The sequence below is a fragment of the Sphaerodactylus townsendi genome, linkage group LG01 (assembly GCF_021028975.2).
Source record: "Sphaerodactylus townsendi isolate TG3544 linkage group LG01, MPM_Stown_v2.3, whole genome shotgun sequence".
Classification (NCBI taxonomy): Eukaryota; Metazoa; Chordata; class Lepidosauria; order Squamata; family Sphaerodactylidae; genus Sphaerodactylus; species Sphaerodactylus townsendi.
This window is the reverse complement of record NC_059425.1, coordinates 127,547,348-127,571,805: the sequence shown is the minus strand read 5'-3', so window position 1 is coordinate 127,571,805 and position 24,458 is coordinate 127,547,348. Positions and strand designations below refer to the sequence as shown.

Sequence of the window (24,458 nt, the reverse complement as noted above, 5' to 3'; positions counted from 1 at the left end):
ATGTATTATATGTCTAAATTGCTGGAGAAAGGATAAATAAAGTAGTCAGAGCCGTAGTGAAGGGTAACTGAGGCTGGGCTATGCGTGCACCCTGTGCCCCTGCCACGCTCCCACCACGGTGCGCGCCCAATGCGTCGCACACCCTTCTGCCCCCTTGGTGCTACACCACTGAAAGTAGTAACACATTAATAAATAAGTACAAAAAACGAGACTAGTTAACTAGGCAGAAAATATATGTTTAAACTGATATATTTATTTAATTAACTGAATAGGACAAAATAAATATGGGAACAATACACTGAAGAATTATATAGAAGAGAAGAAAGATGACAGATTCTCTCAAAGAAAAATCTTAGAAAGTGATGTGAAAACTACACTGTGATCAGTTAGGAGAAGGTGAGACTGGGAGGGCAGTCATGAAGAGCTAGAACAGATTCTTAAGTGTAAGAATGTGTAGCTGACCAAGATTGAGATAATTCATACCACAGTATTCCCTATTACTATGTACGGGTATGAAAGATGGACAACGAAGAAAGCTGACAGGAAGAAATTTGAGTTTTGAATTAATTTCAGTATTATTTTTTCAGGGGGAGGGGGGTTGGGTTTCTAGGAATGAGAAGTTTGGTTTTTTTTTTTTAAAAAAAAAATCATTGGGATGATAAAGTGTTTTTTTTAAGTATAGCAATTACCATTAGACCAGATTAGCAGACAATCTGAAGCAGTGAAGCCAAGTTGGCTACTGAAAGAGAGAGCAGATCTTTGCTCATCTACCTTTTTGATCTTTCAAGTCACTGTATGTCCACAGTAGCCTTAATTTGTCTGGTCCAGTGGCTTGTTTGAGTTGTAATCATCTATTTGGTAGGTGGGACTTGTAGATTTATTCTTAATGGCTAATTAGCCTGGGCGCTTGTCCTGGGACGCAGGAAGTCTGCCAACTCACCATAAGATGCCTGAAAGGGGTCCAAGGGGGTGACAGAAACTTGTGTGTCTCCCAGGTGTTCTCTCCCTGTTGAATCTGAGAAGCCCCTAAAGGCATCACTCCTGAGACCAGAATCTTCTGGGCAGGGGGATTTTTCTTTCCTTTTCCTTTTCCTTTTTTTTTACTTCAGAGAGAATACCTGTCCTCATCCATTTCGGTGAATAAGGAGCTCTACCGACTTGTGAATGGAGAACTCTAGCCACTGTAAGGCACATGAATGCAGAGATTAATCCCTCTGGCTATGGAACTTTCAGAAGCCTTATATCCCAGCCTATTTGGTATAAGGGACAAATAAGGCATTAGATCTCATAAATGCCTCTGTAGCCTGGATATATCTATTTAAAGTCCTATGGACATCCAAGGTGTGCCACTCCTTTCCCCTTTTCCTAAGGATGCTTAGGATTGGCACAAAAGGAGGGCAAAACTAGGGGTTTGAAAGCATTCATGTTGAAACTGTCTAGTATCTTCACCAGATCATTCACCTTCTTCTCTGTCTGACTCCTTGAAGGAGTAAGATCTCAGGGAATCTGAATCCTCTAAGTCTCAGTCTCTACAAGCCTTCTTTTGGCTGAGCCTTAGTTAAACTTTCTTCTTCCCTTTTCAGGAGAAATGAAAATTAGTTCATTGTGCTACTTCCCTTCCATTTCACTTTCTGAAGCAGGAGGCGATCTATGCTTCTTATGGATTCTTGCCTAGAGCCTTGGTTTGAGTCTTAGCAGTGAGTCCTGGTGTTGTAACGTGTGTATGAGGGGAGTCTGCCCAGTAGCACAATTTGCAGCCACTTTTTGTTGCCATTTTTGTGCACCATAGTTCCCCGTTTGGAAGAGCCACTCGCGGTCACCACTGTCCCAGGGGGACAATGGCAAACCATTGCTGAATCTCCAATGGGGTCACCATGAGCTGGTCTTGCCTTGATGGCCCTTATTTATACATTAAGGACTGTGGCACTATATTGACATTAGGAGAATATTATTCAGCTGCTAGAGGCATATAAGTAGATACATTTGAGACCAGGTTCTCATCTTACAGAAGCATAGATAAAAGACAAGCATTATCAGCAGAACCTATGTTTTAAGCTATGTGCAAAAGTGACCAACAGTGATCTGTGGGAGATTCATATTTCAAAAGGAACTGGCAGAGGGTAGGACAAGATCACACGATCCTGCTCCCAAACAAAATTAAACAATCATGTTATGTGTGTACCAGCACTCTGGTGTAATTTTAGAAAAATGCTACCAAGTCTTAGAACAATGCTTTTATAAGAGTCATCTCTAATGCTATTAGATCTGTCAATAATTCATCAAATTAATCTAATTAGTTAATACAAAATGCATGAACTTAACCTCTCTTTCATCCATATTCAGCCATTGTTTTGGATCATCTTCAGTTGCCAGAAAAGCAATCAACTCCAGAGCAGAGAGCCTGGTTTGGCGTCTGGATGACACAAATATAAGAACGGGTTTTGCTGGTGAATGGCTCCTAATAGCTGTTGAAAAAGAAAAATGTAGAATTATGCAATTCTATAAACCAGAATTTTCCTATGCATCCTCCTTGTGTCAGCAATGGATTCACCTGAATGAAAAGTATTGATGGTGCAAATTTAACATCTCATTTGTCTTTGGCATAAAGGAATTTTCCACAAGTGAGCTTTTGCAGCAAAACTTGGGTATAACAATGGGTTGAAGGGTTTCTGTACTTACATTATAATAATCAAGCCAAGCATGGTTTTGTTTGATTTTTTTAAAGGTTTTCTTGCTGAGTGTGAAAAATTTCACCTTGAAGCAAAATTTTATGAGCTAAGGATGGCTATTATAAAGCAAACTGTTGACGTATTCATGACTACATTCTATCAAAAAAGTAAGGAAAAGAACAGCCACAAATCACATTTCCTTGGGAATCTGACCACAGAAACAGCATTAACACAAGCAGACTACTGTTTAAAGGTGCAATCTTTGTATTCACTTTTTAAAACTTCAAAGAATTTGCAGATTGTAAAATAACTTCAATGCTTCATGAGTGTTTTTGAATGTATTGTGCTGTATTAAACACAGAACAATTTTAGTATAAACATTGCAATACACATTGGTAGATGGGAGTCATGGGCAGATAAGTGATATAATACTGTCCAAGTCTTGTACTTTAAAGACTAATGCATTTATTTAGGCACAAGCTTTTGTGAGCTGCAGTCCACTTCCTCTGTTAGTGTTAATACTGCATCTTCTTCATACAGATATCAATATATCTATTTCCTAACAGAAACCTGACAGCTAATGAATTTTTGTTGCTTCGGGAACAGGTGTGGCTGAACAGTTCTGGACAGATTTATTGTTCATTAGTGTTTTTCTGCAATGCTCCTCTTTTAGGTGTAAATTATCTGAACTACCAAGATTGGTCTCTAGTTTCCAATCAATACTTTGCTTCTGTCATAAGGCTAATTAGATCAGCTAAAAAGTCACCTCACAACTGTCGCCTTACAATCAACAGCAGTTCACATCACAAAATTTATTTGAGGTCTTCTTTTTAATTGATATAATAAATATTCCTTATGGAACCCACACAGAACATGTTTCTGTAAAATATGAGGGTGCTTCCTAAATCTATCTTCTTTGCCAGTTTAAGAATAAAAAATTGAAAACAGAGTCATATCCGGACACATTGAAAATTCTGACATTTATGGTTACTGCCTTGAAAGCAAAATTAAATAAGCCTAGCTTGACATGAAACTTATGTTTACAATTTTTAAAGCTTCCCAGAGAAGAAAATCACTTTCTGAATTAATACCAAAAAAGGTTTTATAGGTTTGTAAATCTTAAAATATTAATATGAAATAATTTTCATAGTGTCAAATATGAACAGTAATTTCTAATATTTTGCTTGAAATATGTTCATGTTCCATTGACATGTGTTATGTTAGCAGGCTAATGCATGAGCCATGAAGCAGGGTCATAATGTTAAAGACTTTCTTCTTAAAACAACCCAAGAAAGCACACAATAACATATGATATAAATCTGTCTAGTGCAGACTTTACAAAAAAAATTACAAATATGCCAGAATACCCTGGAATGCTGGTTTGTTCATACTGGCCATTCGAGGACAATAGTGCTGGCCAGGGAAGCCTTGAATGTGAACTTCCAATGGAACTGGACGCACCGAGGGCCTGAAGTTGAACAGTCCCAACTGGAGAGAAAATATAAATGATGGGTTACTTACGTATAAGTTTGCTTTTGTTAAAAAATACTTGTAGATTGCTATTTTGAAAAACAAATAGATGCTCAAAGTCTTCTACTTGCCTGATTAATATTTAGCCAATCAGCAAGGTCTCTGGCATTTGCTAATGCAGTGGACAGACCTACGACTCTGACAGGCTTTTCGGTGTGAGATGAAATGAAGTTAGTGCGAGACACAATAACTTCTAGCACGGGGCCTCTTTCATCTCCTAGAAAAGAAAGAAAGAACACAACATCATTTTTTTTAAAGTTCAGGTAGCAATGCCAGAGCACACTTCAATTCCAGCAATAATAACAATGAAATCGATGCTCACCTAGCAGGTGGATCTCATCTATGATGAGAATGGAAACTTTTTGAACATAGCTTCTATTCTGCCAGCTTCTGCTGACCCCATCCCATTTCTCTGGTGTAGTAACAATAAGGTCAGCTTGGGCAATTGACCTCATATCAGGAGTCACATCCCCTGTCAATTCCACAACCCTGTAAAGGGAGTCAAGTGGTCATTGTGAAGCAATACAACACAAATTCCTATTTATTTTGAAATAGACCACAGATCTACAACCAGAATAAAAATATAGTAAATAAGACAATTCTGTTGAATATAAAAGTAGATTGTACATGTCCTAGACATGGGCCAACTTTCTATTCAGGTCCTTCACAGAAAAAAACGGAACCAATATATGACAGCTATAGCAGTTCCTTTCTGAGGAGTCAAAGGCAACATGGAGATCCCATTCAGTAGAAAAATACCCATATTAACAGAGGATCTTGTCAATCACTGAGAGCTCAACTGATTTTCTATTTACTTCAGACAAAGGTTCATCAAAACTATCATCAAGTTAATTTTATACATGTTAATCCTACCCTGTACAACTATTTCACAAATGGAAATATTTCATCAAAGTACTATGAATACTATAGCCAGGGTGCTCCAGGGACTGTCAAATCTACACATGACTTTTCTTAACAAGAATGAATGACAACATGTCCAGGGCAATCCTGTGCAGAAGTCAATAGTTTTAAACTGTGAAAAGCTTGCGTTATGAAGAGTGTAGTCAACATACACTTGTCAATCCAGAAGAATTTGCACCACTACCAATTTCTTTTCTGCCAACCATTCTTTATAAACACAAGCTCCTGAAATGAAAAGTCTTATCATAGGGCTTTGGGAAAAAAGTTTCTTTTTTTGACCCAGCAATGAAAATAGGAGAGCACTTACTTCTTGCCAAGTTTTTCTTCAATCCTAATTTTCCAGTCCTCAATCCTCTCCCGCACTAGTGCCTTCAGAGGAGCAATATACACTGCCTGCAAGGCACAGCCCAACAGAAGCAGAAAAAAGCAATAAAAGAATAGGACTGATGCATAATAACTTTTTGTACATTCTCAGAGTTAAAGAGCTAACTAAAAGTCAACAATTAACTCTACAAAGTTAAAGCCAACAGTTACGATATACAATTAAATATTTTATCTAGTCACTTAGACCAGGTTTCTAATTAAGATACAATGCTTGTAACAGTTCATTTTTAATTCTTTGAGCCAATAATGCATGCTTGTAAATTCTAAGCCACAACTCAGAACTGCATTTTACAGTCAATAAAGCTATGTATAAATATGCCATCATTCAGTCAACCAATTCATCGTATCTTATTTAATTCAGTACAGTGACCAGCTACACTACCCAAACAGCCACTGTTGGGTCCTTTCTCCTGAGATCAGAGCTGCTGAGCCAGTGGCGGAGCTACAAGGGGAAGGGGGGCGCCGTGCACTGGGTGCACGCCTGGGAGGTGCGGAAAATCGCTCCTAGGCCCCTCCCCCTTTCCCCCACCTCCCTTCCCACACTTACCCTAGTTCATTTCCTTTCCCTAGAACTTTTTCAGGCTGAAAAAAAGGCCTGTTCACAGTACAGGCTAAAAATGGCCTGAGGAACTAGTTCCCAGGAGACTTTGGGGCTCACAAGGTCTCCTGAGAAGTATAGTTCCCATCAGGCCGTTTTAAAGCCTGAACTGCAAAAAGGCCTTTTTTTCAGCCTGAAAAAGTTCTAGAAAAAGGAAAGGAACTAAGGTAAGGGGGGGAAGGGGGAGTGCCGCGGTGGGGCGTCGCGGGGGCGGAAAAGTTAGACTGCGCACCGGGCACAGTTTGGCCCAGCTACGCCTCTGCTGATTGCTTCCAGGGGACAACAGACAACAACATCGTCTGGTCTCAATTTGCAAGCCCACAGCGAAGCCAAACATCTTAAGAAAACAAATAAAGTATGACTAAAACACTGTGAACTTTGTCCCCCAGGCAGCCCTACATCAGATCACTGCAAAGCCTACCCATATAACTTGGATTAGGACAACCTGAAACACTAATTCTCCCCTACCCTGCTGAAAGGTGGGGGTTGAGATGAACAATGGCATGGCTTGAGGGTACTCCAGGGATTTGCTATACTTTGTCAATTACTGCTGCGTTTTAAATATTTAAACTTTTAAACTTACGTTTTAATTTAATGGGGTTTTGTTTATATACTGTATATGGAATCCATGTTGTACACCGCCCAGAGCCCTTTGGGGATTGGGCGGTATAGAAATCCCATAAATAAATAAATAAAAATAAATAAATTACTTGGCCCAGAGAAAAGACATTGCTGGGAGAACCTACATTATTGTCCCTGCCCGGCCCTGAAGTGAGTGAGTGTGAGAAGAAGTCTGGACATGTGGGGAGAGAGCAAACTTGAAAAATAAAAACCAATAGAGAGCAAGGAGGTTAAGGAGTCCTTCCTCCCAAATAAGACAACTCATAGTTTAGATCTTATCTCTCCTAAAGAATCTGGAATGACCTCCAAACTCGGAAAAAATTAAACACTGCCAATTTTTCCAAGTATGAAGCCTAATTCTGTGATATAATGATTTGATTGGATTCCCCTCCATATAGATATGAAGGAATTTCACCCAGTAAATTACTGTATCAGAAAAAGAAGAAGAGTTTGGACTAATGCCCCACTTTTTTCAACCACAAGGAGACTCAAAGAGGCTTATCTCTTTCCCTTCCTCTCCCCACAACAGACACATTGTGAGATAGGTGAGATCGACACTGTTCTGAAAGAACTGTGACTAGCTCAAAATCACCCAGCAGACTTTCATGTGTGAGACTGGAGAATCAAATTTGGTTCACCACATTAGAGTCGGCTGCTCATGTGGAAAAGTAGGAAATCAAACTCGGTGGAAAAGTAGGGAATCAAACTCCAGATTAGTGACCACTGCTCTTAACCATTACAAAAAGGGGAGGCTAATATTTTAATCAATGTTCTTGTTTAGCTATAATCAAACTTATTCCTGTTCGTAGGGAAAGTATGGCTCTGAGATCATCATTAGATTATGTTATGGATGTAGATGTGGCTATCTACATTTTCTTAAGAACAAGAATAATATTTGTATACACTAGTGATTTTAATCAGGCAAAAATATGGTGACGGACTATTTAGATGTCTACAGTAAAAATATTAATGTCAGTTGTTCTGGCTAGCTCAGGACTCTTATCAGCAAAAAGCAGAGAAAGGGAACATTGCTCAGAAAGTAATTTTACAAACCTTTGACATGGGATAGTTGTTAAAAACTCTAAAGATCGCTAACTCTGCTGCAACTGTCTTCCCAGAGCCAGTGGGAGCACCAAGGAGAACATTGCAATCTGAATGGTACAGTGTATGGAATATCTGGGTCTGAACTGGGTTGAAATGAGAGAATTTGTATAGAGCTTCATATTTGGGATTTCCCAAAGCTGTGATGGGTAAAGGCTGGAGATCCAGTAATTCTGAAAATTGAGGAACAAAATATACATTTAAATGTGCAATCAAGTACAATAGATAGTTCTTAAGGCAAAAACAGAAAACCATAGATAAATATTACTATTAATATCACACATGAACTCATACTCTAAAAGAGAAAATGATCTTAAAAGAGAACTAAACAGAGCTGGTTTTAAAGATCTGTTTTTCAAATGAGCATGGCTAAATCTAACAGCTATTCTGGGGTCTATAATTTTCACAAAAGGCCATTGTCTTTTCAAATCTACTGTAATTACATCTAAATCTACCATACTGAAGCAAATATGCCCCATAATTTATGAGGACCAACATAAATAAACTAATTCAAAAGACATCATGGCCTACATAAAGGATTTTCAAAGGCTGGAAAAACAAAGGCATGATTATTTAGTCAGAAAGAGAATGCTGCAATAAATCTTGATTAAGAAAGTCAGAAGAATTTATTTATTTAGTAGATTTCTATCCTGCCCATCAAATGCATCCCAGGGTGGGTTACAACAATCTAAAAATGCTTCCCAAATTACAATAAAAACAGCACCATATACAGATGATAATTCCTAAAAAAGCATACCTAAAACAAAAACATACCTGAAAACATACCCAAAACATATCCACCCTTCCCTAACCCTCACTTCAGAGAGGGAAGAGACTGCCAACAGCCCGCTGCCATGACCTCAGTACATGGCTGGTCTGTATGGCAATTAGTGTGGTCCCAGGCCATTTAGGGCTTTAGAGGTCATAACCAACACCTTAAACACCGATATACTATGCGGATGGCCTAATAAGCACATGGCATAGGCATACGACTACGGTCAACATCCTAAGGTTGGTCTCTGAACAGATTAGGTTATTGTCTATAACATTTTTATAGCATTTTTGTACCAGTGATCTGCTCAGAATCCTTACAGGCATTCCATCAGAAGACTAACAGCCAATGGGAATCCTCACCCTTTCAACTGGGCAGGCAAAGACAAAGCGCACCATACAGGTAAACAGTGGAAATAGATCTTGTCCCCTGAGCTGCCACTGTTTTCCTACCCCTCCATCCATTTCTGTCTCCAGCTACAGTTAACAGTAAGTATACATGGTACAGAAAAGACATTGGTCTGCAGACATGCTGGGGAGCATAATGAATAGGGAAGCATAATAAGAAACATAATAACATTTCTGGATGGCCACCAGCTGTGCCACTCTAAAAGAGGTTGGCAGCAACATTTTGCATCAATTGCCGTTTCTGAACTGTCTTCATGGGCAGCCCCATTCAAAGTATACTAATCTAGGTAGTACTTGAGGTATTAATGACAGTGGCCTTTCAGCAGAAAGAATAGTTGGCATATCACCTGATGCTTGCAAAAGATACTCCAGACCACGGCTGAAACCTGTAACTTCAGATGCAAAGCCCATCCTTCCCCCATGTTGTGAACTGATAATTTGAATACACTAGATAACAGTTTGAACTAGCTCTATCAATATTTTCACGTTGATGTTGAAAAAGTATGGGAGTCAGAATTAATCCTTGAGGAATTCCAGAAAATGATTCCAATGGAAAGAAACAAATGATTCCTACTATCAGTGGGAACATCTGTCTCAAAGCAACAAAATCACCTCAAGCCTCCATTTTTGAGAGCTAAAAGATGCCATAATAATAATCAAAGCTGATTAGAAGTCAAGGAACATTAACAACGTCACAATGTGCCTGTTCTTTTTCTATATCAGGGGTAGGGAACCTGCGGCTCTCCAGATGTTCAGGAACTACAATTCCCATCAGCCCCTACCAGCATGGCCAATTGGCCATGCTGACAGAGGCTGATGGGAATTGTAGTTCCTGAACATCTGGAGAGCCGCAGGTTCCCTACCCCTGTTCTATATATTTCCAATACCAAGGCAGCGTGAGGTGGCCTCCAGAGAACCATTTAGTCAGGTTATCTGGGATCAGTTTTAATTGTTATTACCCGAGGACATGGACAAGTTGCATGCAAGGTTGCAGCTGACCACCCATTCCTTGGATCCTTGTCCATCATGCGTGATTAAATCTAGCTGGGAGGATTGGCTGACTAAGTTTTGAAGATGCGGAATGCCTCCTTAAGGACTGAGGAGATGCCTTGAAGGAGATAGTGGTATGCTCCCTCCTGAAGAAGTCATCCTTGGACCCAGAATATTTCAACAATTATCACCTGGCAGCCAATATCCTCTTTTGGGGGAAGGTCCTGGAGTGGGTGGTGGCAATGCAGATGCAGGCACAGTTGGATGAAACTGATTTTCTAGAACTATGTCAGTTTGGGGTTGAGATGGGGGTTCAGGACAGAGACAGCCTTGGTCGTTCTGATGGATGACCTCCTCAGGAAAAAGGACAGAGGTCAGTTGTCCCTGTTGGTACTTCTAGATGTTTCATCGGCCTTTGATACCATCAATCACAGTATCCTTCAGGACTGGTTGTGGGGGCTAGGACTGGGGTCCACAGTAATGCAGTGGTTCTCATGCTGCCACAGTGGAAGGCTCCAGTAAATAAGTGATTCTTGTCCTACCTCCTGTAGCCCCACCAAGTCCCTGAGAGCTCTCTTGTGGAGCTCCTCAGGACTCGGTTCTGTCTCCAATGTTATTCAATATCTATATAAAGCTGCTGGGGGAGATCATCAGAGAATATGATGTAAATTTACCGGTCAATTTGTAAATGACACCCTCTTGGTTCCATCTGCATCAGGTGAGGCAGCCCGAATGGTGGACTGCTGTCTGGCAGCTGTCATGGTTTGGATGAGGGTCATTGAATGAATTGAATTCTTATAAGAATTGAAATTGGATCCTTATAAGATGTAGGTGCTCTGTTTATCAAGCTCCTGAGTCTGGGGGATTGAGGGAAACCCGGGCTCATTCCGCACAGGCAGAATAATGCACTTTCAAACTGCTTTCAGTGCTCTTTGAAGCTGTGCGGAATGGCAAAATCCACTTGCAAACAGTTGTGAAAGTGGTTTGAAAACGCATTATTTTGTGTGTGCGGAAGGGGCCCCAGTGTTGGAATAGGTGATTCTACCCCAGAAAGACTGGGTGCAAAATATTGGGGTCATCCTGGATGGGATGCTGTCTCTGGAAACCCAGATGGCAGCGACAACCAGGAGGACCTATCAACATCTCTGGTTGAGGTGCCAGCTCCACTTTTTCCTGGGCCCATAAACTTCTGGCTGATGTGCCAGCTCCACCTTTTCCTGGACTGGGATGACCTGGCCACAGTCATTCATAGTCTGATAACCACCAGATTGGGTTACTGTAATGTGCAATATGCAGGGCTGCCTTTAAGGGTGGTCCAGAAGCTTGAGCTGGTGCAGAATTTGGCAGCTCACTGCTGACTGGTGCTCTGCACTGGGACCACATGACCCCTATTCTGAACAGTCTGCACTAAATTCTGTAATTCTACCAAGCTCAATTCAAAGTACTGGTGCTAACCTATAAAGCCCTATATGATTTTGGTCCAGGGTACCTGAGAGAGCTATCTGCCCATATATTCCTGCTCAGGTGCTGGGATCAAAGGAGTAGGCCCAACTGGCAGTCCTGCCCCCTTCAGAAGTAAGTAAGTAAGGCGGGGGCAGCCCAAAGGACATCCTCTACAGTGGCCACTAAACTGGGAAATACCCTCCCTCAAGAGGTTTACCAGGAGCCTACAATCTTGGAGTTGCAAAAGACTATGCTCTTTGGCTGACTTCCCCTACAGGGAGGCGGGAGGACCAAGGTGTCCGTATGCCCCTCTCTTTTTGTGGCGTGGGGGTGGGTGGGTGCTGGAGATTTTAGATTGTGTTTGGGTTTTTAGGATGGGGTTTTATTGTGATTTTACTGTTGTTGGGTTTTACTGTTGTGATTTTATTGTTGTATGGCTTTTCAATTTCAATTTCAATTTTAACCTTTAATGGCATATAATTGTATGGCTTTTATTGCAGCCTGTGGTAAAATAGAAAATAGCTCCCAATGCTATTTAAAAATCGCTGAAACACACCTATATATTCAGCTTGAGCAAGTAGCACCCTGAACATTTCAACCCATATGCTTTTGAGCACGATGATCCAAAATGCCAATACTGGAACAGGACTATAATTATTAAGGTCAACTTCTTAATTTGGTTGTAGGTAATTAAAAAGTAGGTTGTAGATAATTTAAAAAATACTACTACCATTTAGCAAACTGGCCACCAAGATATCATCAGTCAGACAAGGGGACAGGAAATAATAAAGATCTTCCAAGCAACTTGGAATTATCAGATGAAATAAATTGAAACTCATCCAAGCAATAGCAATTCTCTGAAATAATTACTTCTAAAACATCTATAGTAACAGCCTTGCTCAGGTCTTGCAAACTGAAGACTTTGGCTTCCTTTATTGAGGAAATCTATCTCACGTTGGGTCTTCTTCTTTTCATGCTGTCTTCAAATTTTCCCAGCATTATTTTTTTTCAATACAAAAACCTTTAATGGCATAAAAGAGGTAGTAATATACAAAATATGTTAAAACACCTAGCATTATTGACAATGGGACCAACGTAAAATAACATCTGTTTATTGATTTTGGCTTCTAGGGACAGTTCAGGATTTATTTGATCGAGAATCCACTTATCTGTTGTCTTTCTGGCCATCTATGGTATATATAAAACTCTCCTACAACACTGCTTTTCAAATGAATCATTGTTTCTCTTGTCAGTTTTCTTCACTGAGCAACTTTCACACTCACACACAGTAACAGGAAATGCTATAGTATGAATTATCTTGATCTTGCTTGCCAGCAACACATCCTTACACCTTAGGATCTTTTACTTGATGGCTGCCATTCCTTGTCTTAATCTCCTTTTGATTTTTTTGGATGTACTCTTCCTTTTGGTAGATGATGGGGCCAAGCAATAGAAAATCTTTAACAATTTCAATTTTCTGCCTGTAATTTGATGTCATCTGCATATCTCAGATTATTACTGTTCATTCCACCAGTTTTCACTCTAACTTCATGTACATCTAATCCAGCTTTCCTTATGTGAATGTTGATTGAAAAACTAGGGAAATATAACACATCCTTTCCTAACACCTTTGCCAATGAGAAATGATTCTATTCGTTCATATTCTGTCCTAAGGGTAGCCTGGTATCCAGACTATAGGTTGTACTTTAATACAATCAGATGCTGTGAAATACTCATTTCTTTTAAAACCAACCATAGCTCTTCATGATCCGCACATTCAAAAGCTTTGCTGTAACCTATGAAACACCAGCTGATTTTCTTTTGAAATTCTCTTGAATGCTCCAGTAATCAATGTAAATTTGCAATACGATCTCTAGTCCTCTTCTTGTTCTGAATCCAGTTTGAACCCTGCATTTCTTGTTCCATATATGGTAAAAGTTTTTGTTGTATGATTTTGAGCATCACTTTATTAATGTCAAGGTCCAAAAGTTGCTGCAGTCTTTGATGCCTCCTTTTTGGAATTGGACTGTAGTTTGAATGTTTCCAGATGTAGGTTACCCTTTTGTTTTTCATATTAGTTGTTTTTATTATTTTTTATAGTCTTTTGTTGTTTTTCATACTATTGTTAATGTTTTAATAGGCTCTATTTCCAGGGAATAAGTATGAACTGGAACAGGACTTCTAGAGGCAATTACAGAGATGTCCTGGTTCAGTTCCTTACTTTAGGAATCTAATAGAATCTCAAATCATTCATCATCTGCCAAGTGATTGCTGGAAAAACTGAGGTACTAGGAATCTTCAAGGGCATACCACTTTACCTGTAGAGGTCTGTGAATGCTGCAGCTTTAATTCCTATCAATTAGATTTGCACACCAAAACAAAATACTGGTAAACTCAGAATGTTTCAGTAAAGCCAAATAAAATCAATATTCGTTGGCTTTATTCGACTATTACTGAAAATATTTGGGTTAAATGAACCTGGAATTTTTCAGTTCTCTGTCCCTCCTGCTGGGCTTGGGAAATGTCAGGAGAGGGAGAGAACTGCCCCTGCCGGTGCTTTCCTGGCTGGACTTTAAAATCAGCAGTCCCGCATGCAGAATCAGGCCATGCTACCCCTGCTTTCCAAGCCCAATAGCCCCGAATGAAGGACTTCCCCCCAGCCTTGCTTTCCAAGTCCACCAGGGTTTGGAAAGCAAAAGCAGGAGAGCAATCCTGCATGTGGGGCTGAATTCTCCAACTGCCCTTGTTTTCCAAGTCTGGTAGGACTTGCAAAGCACTGAAGTGGGACTGTTCCTTCATGCTCTCCCCTCTTTTGCAGGCTCAGAAGTCCACCCAGGCTTTGGAAATTGCAGTGGAGAGAAAGGAGGTTTAAAAAGCCAAAAAAGCTGAATGCTATTTGCCTTTTTTGATGTCAGGTGTATTTGGCATTTTAAATCACCTGTTTTATTAATTGGTAAAAGAAAAACTTGAAACAAAGATATGGCTTTTTTTTCAGGGTTTTCCCTGATTTGGGTTTACTTAATCACCAAGCCTACTATCAACTAATGATCTGTCTATGAAAAAGGCCACGTCAAAGTCCATCCTTAGACCATATCCTTTAAATTCAGAACAAAGTATTACGTAGAATACGTGACCTGAAGAATGTGTCCCATATTTATTGTATTGGCTATGAAGGTGTAAGCTACACCAGATATGGATTCTGAAATCCTCCAGGGTTCTAGGCTTTCTAACACCAAACCCAGAACTACCTTTACAAGAACAACCAGGCAGTCTGTTAGGCATGAGGGATTCATGACTAACAGTACCAGCACCAGATACATATATATATTTTAGAAAGTTAGCTGAAGCCCAAACTATCTAACACATTTAAAATGAGAGAAAGATCCTTTCTTGGTAAAGTGTTAATGCTAAATTGCATTGCTTAATACAGCTAAATAAATATATAACATATTGATCTGTTATATAATATACACAGTCTTTACCTGCTCTAGCTTAAATAAATGTTTGAATATATTCCATTTAATTTTATGGATTTTTGACTACTGTCAATATTAATCAGTGTAAAAATGAATAGCTATGACTTTTGATGATGAACAAGTTGACATGGAATTGAAAGCAATGAAAAATAATTTGTTTTTGGCAATTCTATGTTTTTGGGACAGATTTAAAAGGCATGGACATGGAATTTAGTGAGGTATTTTTAACCTTTTGGTGTAGAATTATCTCTTACAGAAGTTAAATAAATATAATTTTTAAATTGATCCAAATTCTTATACATGATTTAACATAAATTGTTAACTTTCAGACACATTTAAATCAATGGAAGTAGAAGGGTATAACTGTTTAGGATGGCACTAATATTTATATTGAGTGTATCCAATCAAAATGTATCCAGTCAAAAACCTACTCCAGGAAGATATCGTCAACAGTTCAGTTTCACATAGTATCTGGATATAAAAAACAATGAATACTAATCAGATATACTGGAATTAAAATGCAAAATGGAAGAAATTTAGCTGTTAAGGAGTAAAATGTTAAATCTTTCAGTAACAAGAAAACCTGCATGAGTATAGAATGATAGGAAACTGAAAACAGTAATGAAGATTTAAATAGACAGAAGGCTATAAAGCTGTCCTGAATTGGTAAATCCTCAGTCATAAAAATGAACACAACCTCAAGAACATATTTCAAATATTATTCCAAAGAAATGTATTAAATAAATAACCATCCAATTGTTTATTACAAACGTGTGCTTTTAAAATGGTTATTAGTTAATTCCCTTGGAATAGGTTGTAGATTAAGCAAAGTGTTCTACAAACAATAGGATCCCAGGCAGGTGTGGCTTTATGCATTTGTTCTACCATTAGCTGAAATTGCAGAATGCTTTCAAGTGGATAGCAATTAAATATGGGTGGAACCTGAACAATCATTAAAATATCACTCTTCAAGACCACCTGTGGGTGGAAAGGAAATACAGAATAAGAACAGCAATGAAAATATAGTTTGTTTTGGCAATTCTACATTTTGGGACAGATTTAAAAGGCAATTAACCTCTTTGTGCTTTCTTTTAATATCAATATTTTATCATCTAGAATGTAAACAGATTAAATAGATAAGCAATTTTGATCTCAAAGAAAGAAGTAATTTGATTAATTCAAAGGACTCTGACCAATCAGGAATTTATTGCTGATGAAATGGTAAAGAAAACTTGCATTATAGACTTTATTGGCAATATATTAGAAATTTTAAAAGGTGGGGGGGCAAAAGGTACATCCTAGGAACTGCAGTGATTATCTATTGAACCACCTTCCCCCAGAGAGCATAGATTGATCTCATAGCAGTAACTCGCATAAAAACCAGATTTTGCATCCCAGTTCAAAGGACTCATTATCTAAAAATGGCAGAAACTCTGCCATCCCCAAAGCACTGATTTCCACTTCTGTACACTACTATGAGACTATGTGCCTGTGGATAATGTTCATGCCCCGGGCACAGTTCCCCCTCCCTTCAACACTGATGAAAGAAAAATGAAATATCACCACAAGAAGCTCTGTAGCTCATTCTTGACTGACATATATCAATTTTTACTAATATTAAAAACACTTCAATATAAAAAAGCCATATTTATTATAGAAGTAAATGGTTACTAAACAATGGCAAACTTTAAAGGATTGAATATGCAGTATATGCACATAACTAGAATGGATTAGAATCCGACCAAATTAAAGGGAATTTGCATCGATTTTGTTGCACAGATGCTTTCTTTGAAGTTTATGTTTCACTCAAGATTTCTGTCCCCTTTTATGATTCTTCTCAGTATGGTAGAGCTGGAAAGCTATAAACTGTATTGAGGCTCAATATTCTTAACATACTTTTGTAGATACTTTAGAATGCTTTCACCAACCCCACTGATGCTGTGATTTCTTGGGATCTGTCAAAAGGAGAAAGGCCTTTTCTTGATCTTTGTCTAGCAGGACCTCTGTACACTTCATTGTTTCTGAGGAACCAGATGGGAATGGCAGTAAATTACCATAAATCCTAGAGGTTCCATAACTGGTGATGTGTAAATATCTTTTTGTTTATTCTGAATGCTACTCACTGATCAGTCAATCAGATAAATAGGGTACATATGTTTAACCAGACAGTTTCGGTACCTCAGAACAATGGCCAAACACATCATACTCATGTGTGAATTTATACATGTTAAAAAGGGACTTACAGGTCAGACGTGTGCATTTTAAAATTCAGCGTGCTGAATTTTAAGAGGCAGACATGACTACAATAGGAGTTGATACAACGGCACCAGGCACACTGATGTATAGTTCACTGATATGCCAGAAGAAACAAACAAGATATATGTTAACTTCTTGCATATTCAATGTGAAGATTTGAAAAAATTGAAATAGTGACTGTACTTTAGCAATTAACATATTGAAGAAACACTTCCATCTTTTCCATAAAAATCTTACTAAAAATTCTACAACTTTTATTATTTAGCACAAAATGTTTTAAGAAGAATCTTGCCTAGTAAAAGACTTCATGAATAGAAGTTACAGAATTTTCTTAAAAACTGGTTAACTGTTTTCACACTACTGTTGCTGGATTTTCCTTAACAGACTACAGTGCAGAGAAGTAAAGAAGTAAATAAACCTGCAAAACTGGTATAGTTCCCCTAGAACACATAGTTCCCCTAGAAATCAATGTACATGGACTGTGCAGGATCTCAGCTCTGGAAATGGTTACCTGTATGAGGTGGATGTCTCTCAGGTAGAATCAGATGCTGAAAATTGATAATGCATACAGCCTCAGCTCCTAACCATCTATCAGACACAGCCCGGATATAGTATTGGGATGGTAGCGGTTCAAAGATTGGTATGGTGAACACTAACAGCTGAGTTTCTTTTGCAATGACCTGTGGTAAACAACATATAACACTATATTAATTTTTAGATGGATAAAATTAGGTTGCCCTTTGTTGCCCTGTTATATGACAAATGAAAATACACAAAGCACAGAAAGATAGCACATTCCTAGGCATTCATGAAATACTTTGCAAATAGAAGTGCCATTTTTTTTTAAAATACTTATCGTGCTTTACAGACAGGTTGTATTCTAAATGGCTTAAACTGTAGAATGTGTCCTTGCTTATTAAGTGATTTTGTCTGATGGAATTGTAGCTCATAACAATCTGCACTGACAAGTGTAACAGAAGGAAACGTCACACATTTGATTTTATTCTGAAAGTAATTGCACTTTCAGACACATGAGAGGGACAAATCTTTTATTAGATTTTGCTTTTGAAGAGATGCCAGAAAACGATTACATAGAATTTTTTAGAATATGAATCTGAAAGCAACACACACAGACAGTGCTACAATATTTTAAATTAAAGTTCATTAAAACTTTAGTGGTATGTGCATTTTATTTCATTGTGTAAGACATTTGCATGCTTTATTTATTTACCTGCTTTTTTTGAATAATAAAATATTCTGAATGGTAAATGTGATCATTGGTGGGGTCTTCTACCCAAATCCACCAGGGCTCCCCACCTGTGCCATGGACCTAGGACAAAAATAAAATGGACACATTTAAACATATCCTAGATACCTCACGATTTTCAGATTCCATGTTAAATAAATTGGGGATCACGTTAGTTCAAGAAACAGATGCAAATGAAGATGGGTAGATGACAGGATGCAGAATGCATACCACTATACCACATGTTCACAAAACACATTTAATTTAATTAATTCCACGAGGAAAGCAACGGCTCTATCTACTACTTATGTGGCCTCATGTACCTGTGCAGCCAGAGGGGCCTCCTAAGAGAAACTGTGCTTCATGTTACACATTCAGTACACAGATTGTAGAATGTTCTGCTTTGTGAAAAAGGCAAATTGCTTTGTGAAAAAGGCAAACTCTATGCTGGGGATAATTAGGAAAGGAATTGAGAATAAAACTGCAAAGATTGTCATGCCCTTATATAAAGCAGTGGTGCGACCGCACTTGGAGCACTGTGTTCAGTTCTGGTCGCCACATCTCAAAAAGGATATTGAAGAGACAGAAAAAGCGCAGAGAAGGGCAACGAGGATGATTGAGGGGCTGGAGCACCTTTCTTATGAGGAGAGGCTGCAGCGTTTGGGACTCTTTAGTTTGGAGAGAAGACGTCTGAGGGGGGATATGATTGAAGTCTATAAAATTATGCATGGGGTAGAAAATGTTGACAGAGAGAAATTTTTCTCTCTTTCTCACAATACTAGAACCAGGGGGCATCCATTGAAAATGCTGGGGGGAAGAATTAGGACTAATAAAAGGAAACACTTCTTCACACAACGTGTGATTGGTGTTTGGAATATGCTGCCAAAGGAGGTGGTGATGGCCACTAACCTGGATAGCTTTGAAAGGGGCTTGGACAGATTTATGGAGGAGAAGTTGATTTATGGCTACCAATCTTGATCCTCTTTGATTTGAGATTGCAAATGCCTTAACAGACCAGGTGCTCGGGAGCAACAGCCGCAGAAGGCCATTGCTTTCACATCCTTCATGTGAGCTCCCAATGGCACCTGGTGGGCCACTGCGAGTAGCAGAGAGCTGGACTAGATGGACTCTGGTCTGATCCAGCTGGCTTGTTCTTATGTTCTTATGTTGTATTCAAAGGACTGATAAAATGTACAAATGTGGTCTGTCAAGGCTTTGGATGCCAATATTTTTAGTGAATTTCACCAAGATAGTGAAGTCAGAATTCAAGTGGATTATTTTATGTAAACTTTTAGCTCATCTCGAAATAATTAGGAACAGTTCAAATATCAACATTGACAATACATGAAGGATAACACACCTATTATATTCATCTTATTCTAATCTAGATTTTGGAAAAGGAGTGTTACATCTCTGAGAGTCATTGGAAATGTTAACATAATGATGAACCTTAATTAAGATCAAACCTCAGGTAGTTTCCTTTTACTCTGGGACTTTACAGTGGTTCAGTGCCATATAAACTGGAACCCACAATTCCCCAGGGTCACTTTAATCAGCCTGGCTATTGCTCCTTCAAGCCAACCATGGAGGTGTAGGAGTTCCTAAGCTAATGATTTGTAAACTATCTGGCTGCAGCAGTGACCTTGAGCCCAAATTATACACCATATTTTTCTGGCTTTACTTTCTAGGAGCTTTTACCTGATCATTCCACTTGAAATCAGAAGTGATGTTCAACCTAACTCTGAGCACAGTCCGTGTAATCGGTTGGACAGTAGCTTCCATTGTGATGGAGGGAATTTGATGGACACACTGTTTGACCTTTAATCCAATATTCACATGATGCAGTATGTGACCTGCAAAGCAAATACAACTTAATACACATTTGTATTCACTAGACCTGGGGAGGTGAGAGTGGGGAATCACACATCAGACTTTTAGAAAGTCCCTTGGAGAATATCATGCTGGCTTGTTTGTTGTTTCAGGGCAAAATAACTGACTCTCCTGACCAAGCATGCTTGAATATTTAACTTGAATTAGTTATTACAGATCGCAAACCTATCCTTAATGCTCCATCTAGGTGTCACTAAGGGGTTAAATAACTATTAAAAACTTACACCACAACATACTGTTTCAAGCCAGCAACCTTTTTCTCCCTATGACTTTTCGACCTGGCATTTAAAATCCACAATGTACCCTCAACAAACATAAAACCTGACCTTATTTAATGTAGGACACATTTTTGTACTTTTTACAATCTAAATATAAGGAAGATTTCACATTGGAGAGAACAGAGCCTTCTTGAATGAAATGGCTTCAACAGTCATACTTTTTAGTGAAGAGTTTCCCTAATACAGATTATCTTGAGGCATGAATTGAGAAGTGCTTTAAAACATAAAGCTTCTCACAACCATAACCATCACTGAGACAAGAACATACATTTGTGAATCAACCCAAAATGAAGGGAAGTCAGGACGGAATAAGAAGATATTAACTGCAATAACCTAGGGTGGCAACAGTGGGTGGCAACCTATTTTACGCCTACAGCCATATTCCAACGTCCTGCTGTTAGTACCCACAACTTGAAGGTTAGGCAAATGACAACCCAAATTTGAGCCTTCTCAGTTGTGGCACCAAAACTAAAACTCTATCTGCAGGCATATTCTTCTGTCCCTTTATTTTACCACGTGAAGACTTTTTCATTTCATCTGGTAATCCCTCAGGAACCCATCCTCCCTGCCTTGTATTTTAATGATTGATTTTCTTTTTTGAATGTGTTTTTTAGTTTTGTTTATAATTGTTATTATGATATATTTTAGCATGCCTATTTTAAACCTTCAGCTGCCTTGATGACTCTACTGGGGCAGAAGGAAGGGTGTAAACTTTGTAAACAAACATTTGCAAACAAAAGCAATGTTTTAATGGGGCTTTTAACCCCATTATGTAAGTTGCCCGGGAACTTCAGTGCAGGGCAGGGTGTAAATGGAATAAATAAATAAACAAACCAATAAATAAATAAAAATAAACCGACAAATAATGTGTAGGGAGACGTCGGAGATGAAAACATGACTGGACATTGTCCAAAGACTAAAGTTGTAGAGCTCTGCTTCCCTGATCTTTTGTCCAGGAGAAATAAAAAGAAACACTTTCTTGTTTGGCAGAGCAATGATGCATCTTGCTGGTACTATCGCTACTCCTAGCTAAGGAAACCTTTGCACTTGTACCAGGAAACTCTGAAGGATTGCTAAAAACCTTTGGCTCTGTAAACACTGAAGTTTCCTCATGTTGCAAACACTGTTCCCTGCTGGGAAAATGGACAGATTCCATTTGTCAGCATTTCAGCACAGGCTACAAACATATTGGTAAAAAAAAATGGGTGTTAAGGTTAGGCCAAATGGCAACATTCAGTAATGAAACTGATTCAGATTGTAGCTGAACCTTGGCTAACAACAGTAGACAGGATGACTTCAACTGTGGAAATGAGCTTATGTCAGGTAAGGAGAGAACATCTTTTTTGCTTCTGTTCCTCAAGATTCCATTGAGATTATACATTTCAAAATGCTTCTTTGCTAGGAACTTGAGGGATAAGATAAATTAGGTTTCCCATGATTACTTTAGAACACTAGAGGAACACAAAAACTGAACACATCCTTAAAAAGAGTTATTTGACCAGGATCAGTTTTGTGGCTTTATTTCCAAGGTCTTAAATCGCCTTGCCAATGATGTTTTAAAATTATGTACCATCAAAAACTGGTCCCTAAGCAATGAAGTTAATTCTACTCTGTGGTGACCTTTCTTTACCACTGAGAGCCAGTGTGGTGTAGTGGTTATGAGCAGTAGCCTCTAATCTGTAGAACTGGGTTTGAGTCCCCACTCCTCCGCATGAGTGGCAGACTCTTATCTGGTGAACTGCATTTGTTTCCTCACTCCTCCACATTCACAGTTCTCTTAGAACTCTCTCAGCCCCATCTATCTCAAAGGACGTCTATTGCGGGGAGAGGAAGCAAAGTAGTTTGTAAGCCACTTTGAGACTCCTTACAGGAGAGAAAGGTGGGTTATAAATCCGAACTCTTCTTCTATTCTGAAAACCCTGAGAGCTGTCACTTCTGCTAGAATCACAGTGGCAAGCTGTCCTGTAAGTCACAAAGCACTAGACAGTCTTAGCTTCTTGCCAGAATGCTGAGTTCCAAATGCTCCCATAATCTTAAAAAAATGACATTTTGATTTGAAATCTCCATAAAGATAGAGGAAGATTATAAGGAACAAAAGGGATAAAACTGCTTCAAGTTAAGACACTTTTAAAGGTCCTGATTGTGAGAGATTTTGCTTCCATTTACAGTGTATCTCATGAGGGGTGTTTGCCAGTTAGGGTATGGTGAAAATACAAAGCATTATGATCACTGCTGAAAGACACTGCAAGACCAGGAACAGAGATAACGTCTTTGCCCTTCGTGGCCACACAATATATCTGAAGAACTGTGTCCCCTCACGTGAACCAAAGGACCAGTTTAGATCTTCTCAGCAAGATTTTCTATCTGTCCCTTCAAACAGGGCATTTGGTATACTTAAGAAATGAAGCCTTTATTATTATTTAGTACATTTTCATTCCACTTTTCATCCATGGTCCTCAAGCCTATGTAATTTTCTTCCATCTTCATTTTATCCTAACACCACCATGTATTAGGTTAAGCTGAGAAAGTGTGATTGGCTCCAGTTGGCCCCAGTTCATCCAGTAAGCATCATGACAGAGTAAGGTTTTAAACCTGGATCCTAGAGTTACTGTATCATATTTTTTGCAATTGATGCTGTTCTTCCGTGGCACAGTCTTCCAAGATATGTTACTAATGATAACATCCTAACAGTATTTGGCAAGGTCCACAAAACATCCTTATTTATGAGGACTCTTGCTAATGTCTAGTCTGCCGAATAGACTTTTCTCTGCTTTCTATGGAGTAGACAGAAAGTTTAAATATGAAGCAGATATTTTAAATTCTACTTTTAATTATTATTTCTGTTATTCACTGTTCTAAACAGATGCTTATTGTAAAATGACTTAAGCAAAAAAATGGAAATAAAAGGTATATGCTTTCAAAATGACAGGAAGGCTGCTCTGACAGGAAGGCTGCTCTGACAATGCAGCAGTGGATGCTCATAGGTGAAGCTCTGAGTCTTTGCACAACGCCATCTCTTTGCCTGAAAGTTATTCTGGTCTGACAGCATCTCATTTGAGTCAATGGACAGAACAGTCTTAAATGTAAGAGCAGCAACAGGGACATCTGTCTGGGGAATCTGCAGGTAAGACATGACATCTGTTGGCAATCAACAAAACCCCTTGAATATATGAGGAATAGTTTTGGATCTTGTTGGCTCACTCCACTTTTTCTTGATCACAACCTCAAAGGATGCATAAAAAGCAACGATAGAATCATGCAAAGGTGCAGATGGAAAGACACAGTCAACTTGTAATGATTTTCAGGGGATGGAGGAAGCCGACAACTCCCGAGACACACATGTGTTGAGCTCAAGAAACTCTACTGATCTGCTGTTCAGATTGTTTGGAAAGCTCAGGTGGGGAAAGCATTTTCTGAAGTATGCAGTGCCTCTCCTCATACTTCCAAGAAGAATTACAGTAAATGACTCTGCTATTGCTATTACATACGAGAGAGAGAGAGAGAGAGAGAGAGAGAGAGAAAGAGAGAGAGAGAGGCTGTTTTTGCACAGCAGGCAGCAGCGGCGTCCCACCGGCTTAAATGAAGCTGGTGGGGTGTTGGGACTGCTCGCACGCACGCTGGTGCTGTTCGCACAGTGCCGGCCCGAAGGTGCCGCTTTGCAAAAACCTCAGTAGTTTAGCGGGGTTTAAAGCGGCGCCTTCACGCCACTCCGGCGTGGCCAGGATGTGCAAACAGCATCCTAGGGACGGCGTTTTTTCCGTCCCTAGGACGCTGTTATTTGGCCGTGCAGAAACAGCCAGAGAGAGAGAGAGTTGTTCCTTGGAAATGGAAATTTTTTTTTGCATATTCCCATTTCTTGCTTGAGTTTCTGTCTCC

The 24,458-nt window shown here is 39.1% G+C and overlaps 1 protein-coding gene and 1 long non-coding RNA gene across 3 annotated transcripts in view; one reads left to right on the top strand and one right to left on the bottom strand.

The window, feature by feature from the left end:
* ASCC3 (activating signal cointegrator 1 complex subunit 3) overlaps nt 1–24,458 on the bottom strand; it is a 280,545-nt gene that overhangs the window by 74,005 nt on the left and 182,082 nt on the right. For both annotated transcript variants that reach the window (XM_048493913.1, XM_048493903.1), the window contains exons 22-30: nt 20,113–20,267; nt 18,400–18,498; nt 17,680–17,848; nt 7,777–7,997; nt 5,428–5,513; nt 4,522–4,688; nt 4,271–4,416; nt 4,037–4,157; nt 2,323–2,465 (exon numbers count right to left, since the gene is read on the bottom strand). In XM_048493913.1, coding sequence (XP_048349870.1) covers nt 2,323–2,465; nt 4,037–4,157; nt 4,271–4,416; nt 4,522–4,688; nt 5,428–5,513; nt 7,777–7,997; nt 17,680–17,848; nt 18,400–18,498; nt 20,113–20,267 — 1,307 coding nt within the window. The remainder of the gene's footprint in view (nt 1–2,322; nt 2,466–4,036; nt 4,158–4,270; nt 4,417–4,521; nt 4,689–5,427; nt 5,514–7,776; nt 7,998–17,679; nt 17,849–18,399; nt 18,499–20,112; nt 20,268–24,458) is intronic.
* Nucleotides 644–23,681, top strand: LOC125431189. Its single transcript, XR_007244290.1, has 3 exons — nt 644–871; nt 9,895–9,899; nt 23,671–23,681. It is a non-coding gene; the product is annotated as an uncharacterized LOC125431189 (long non-coding RNA).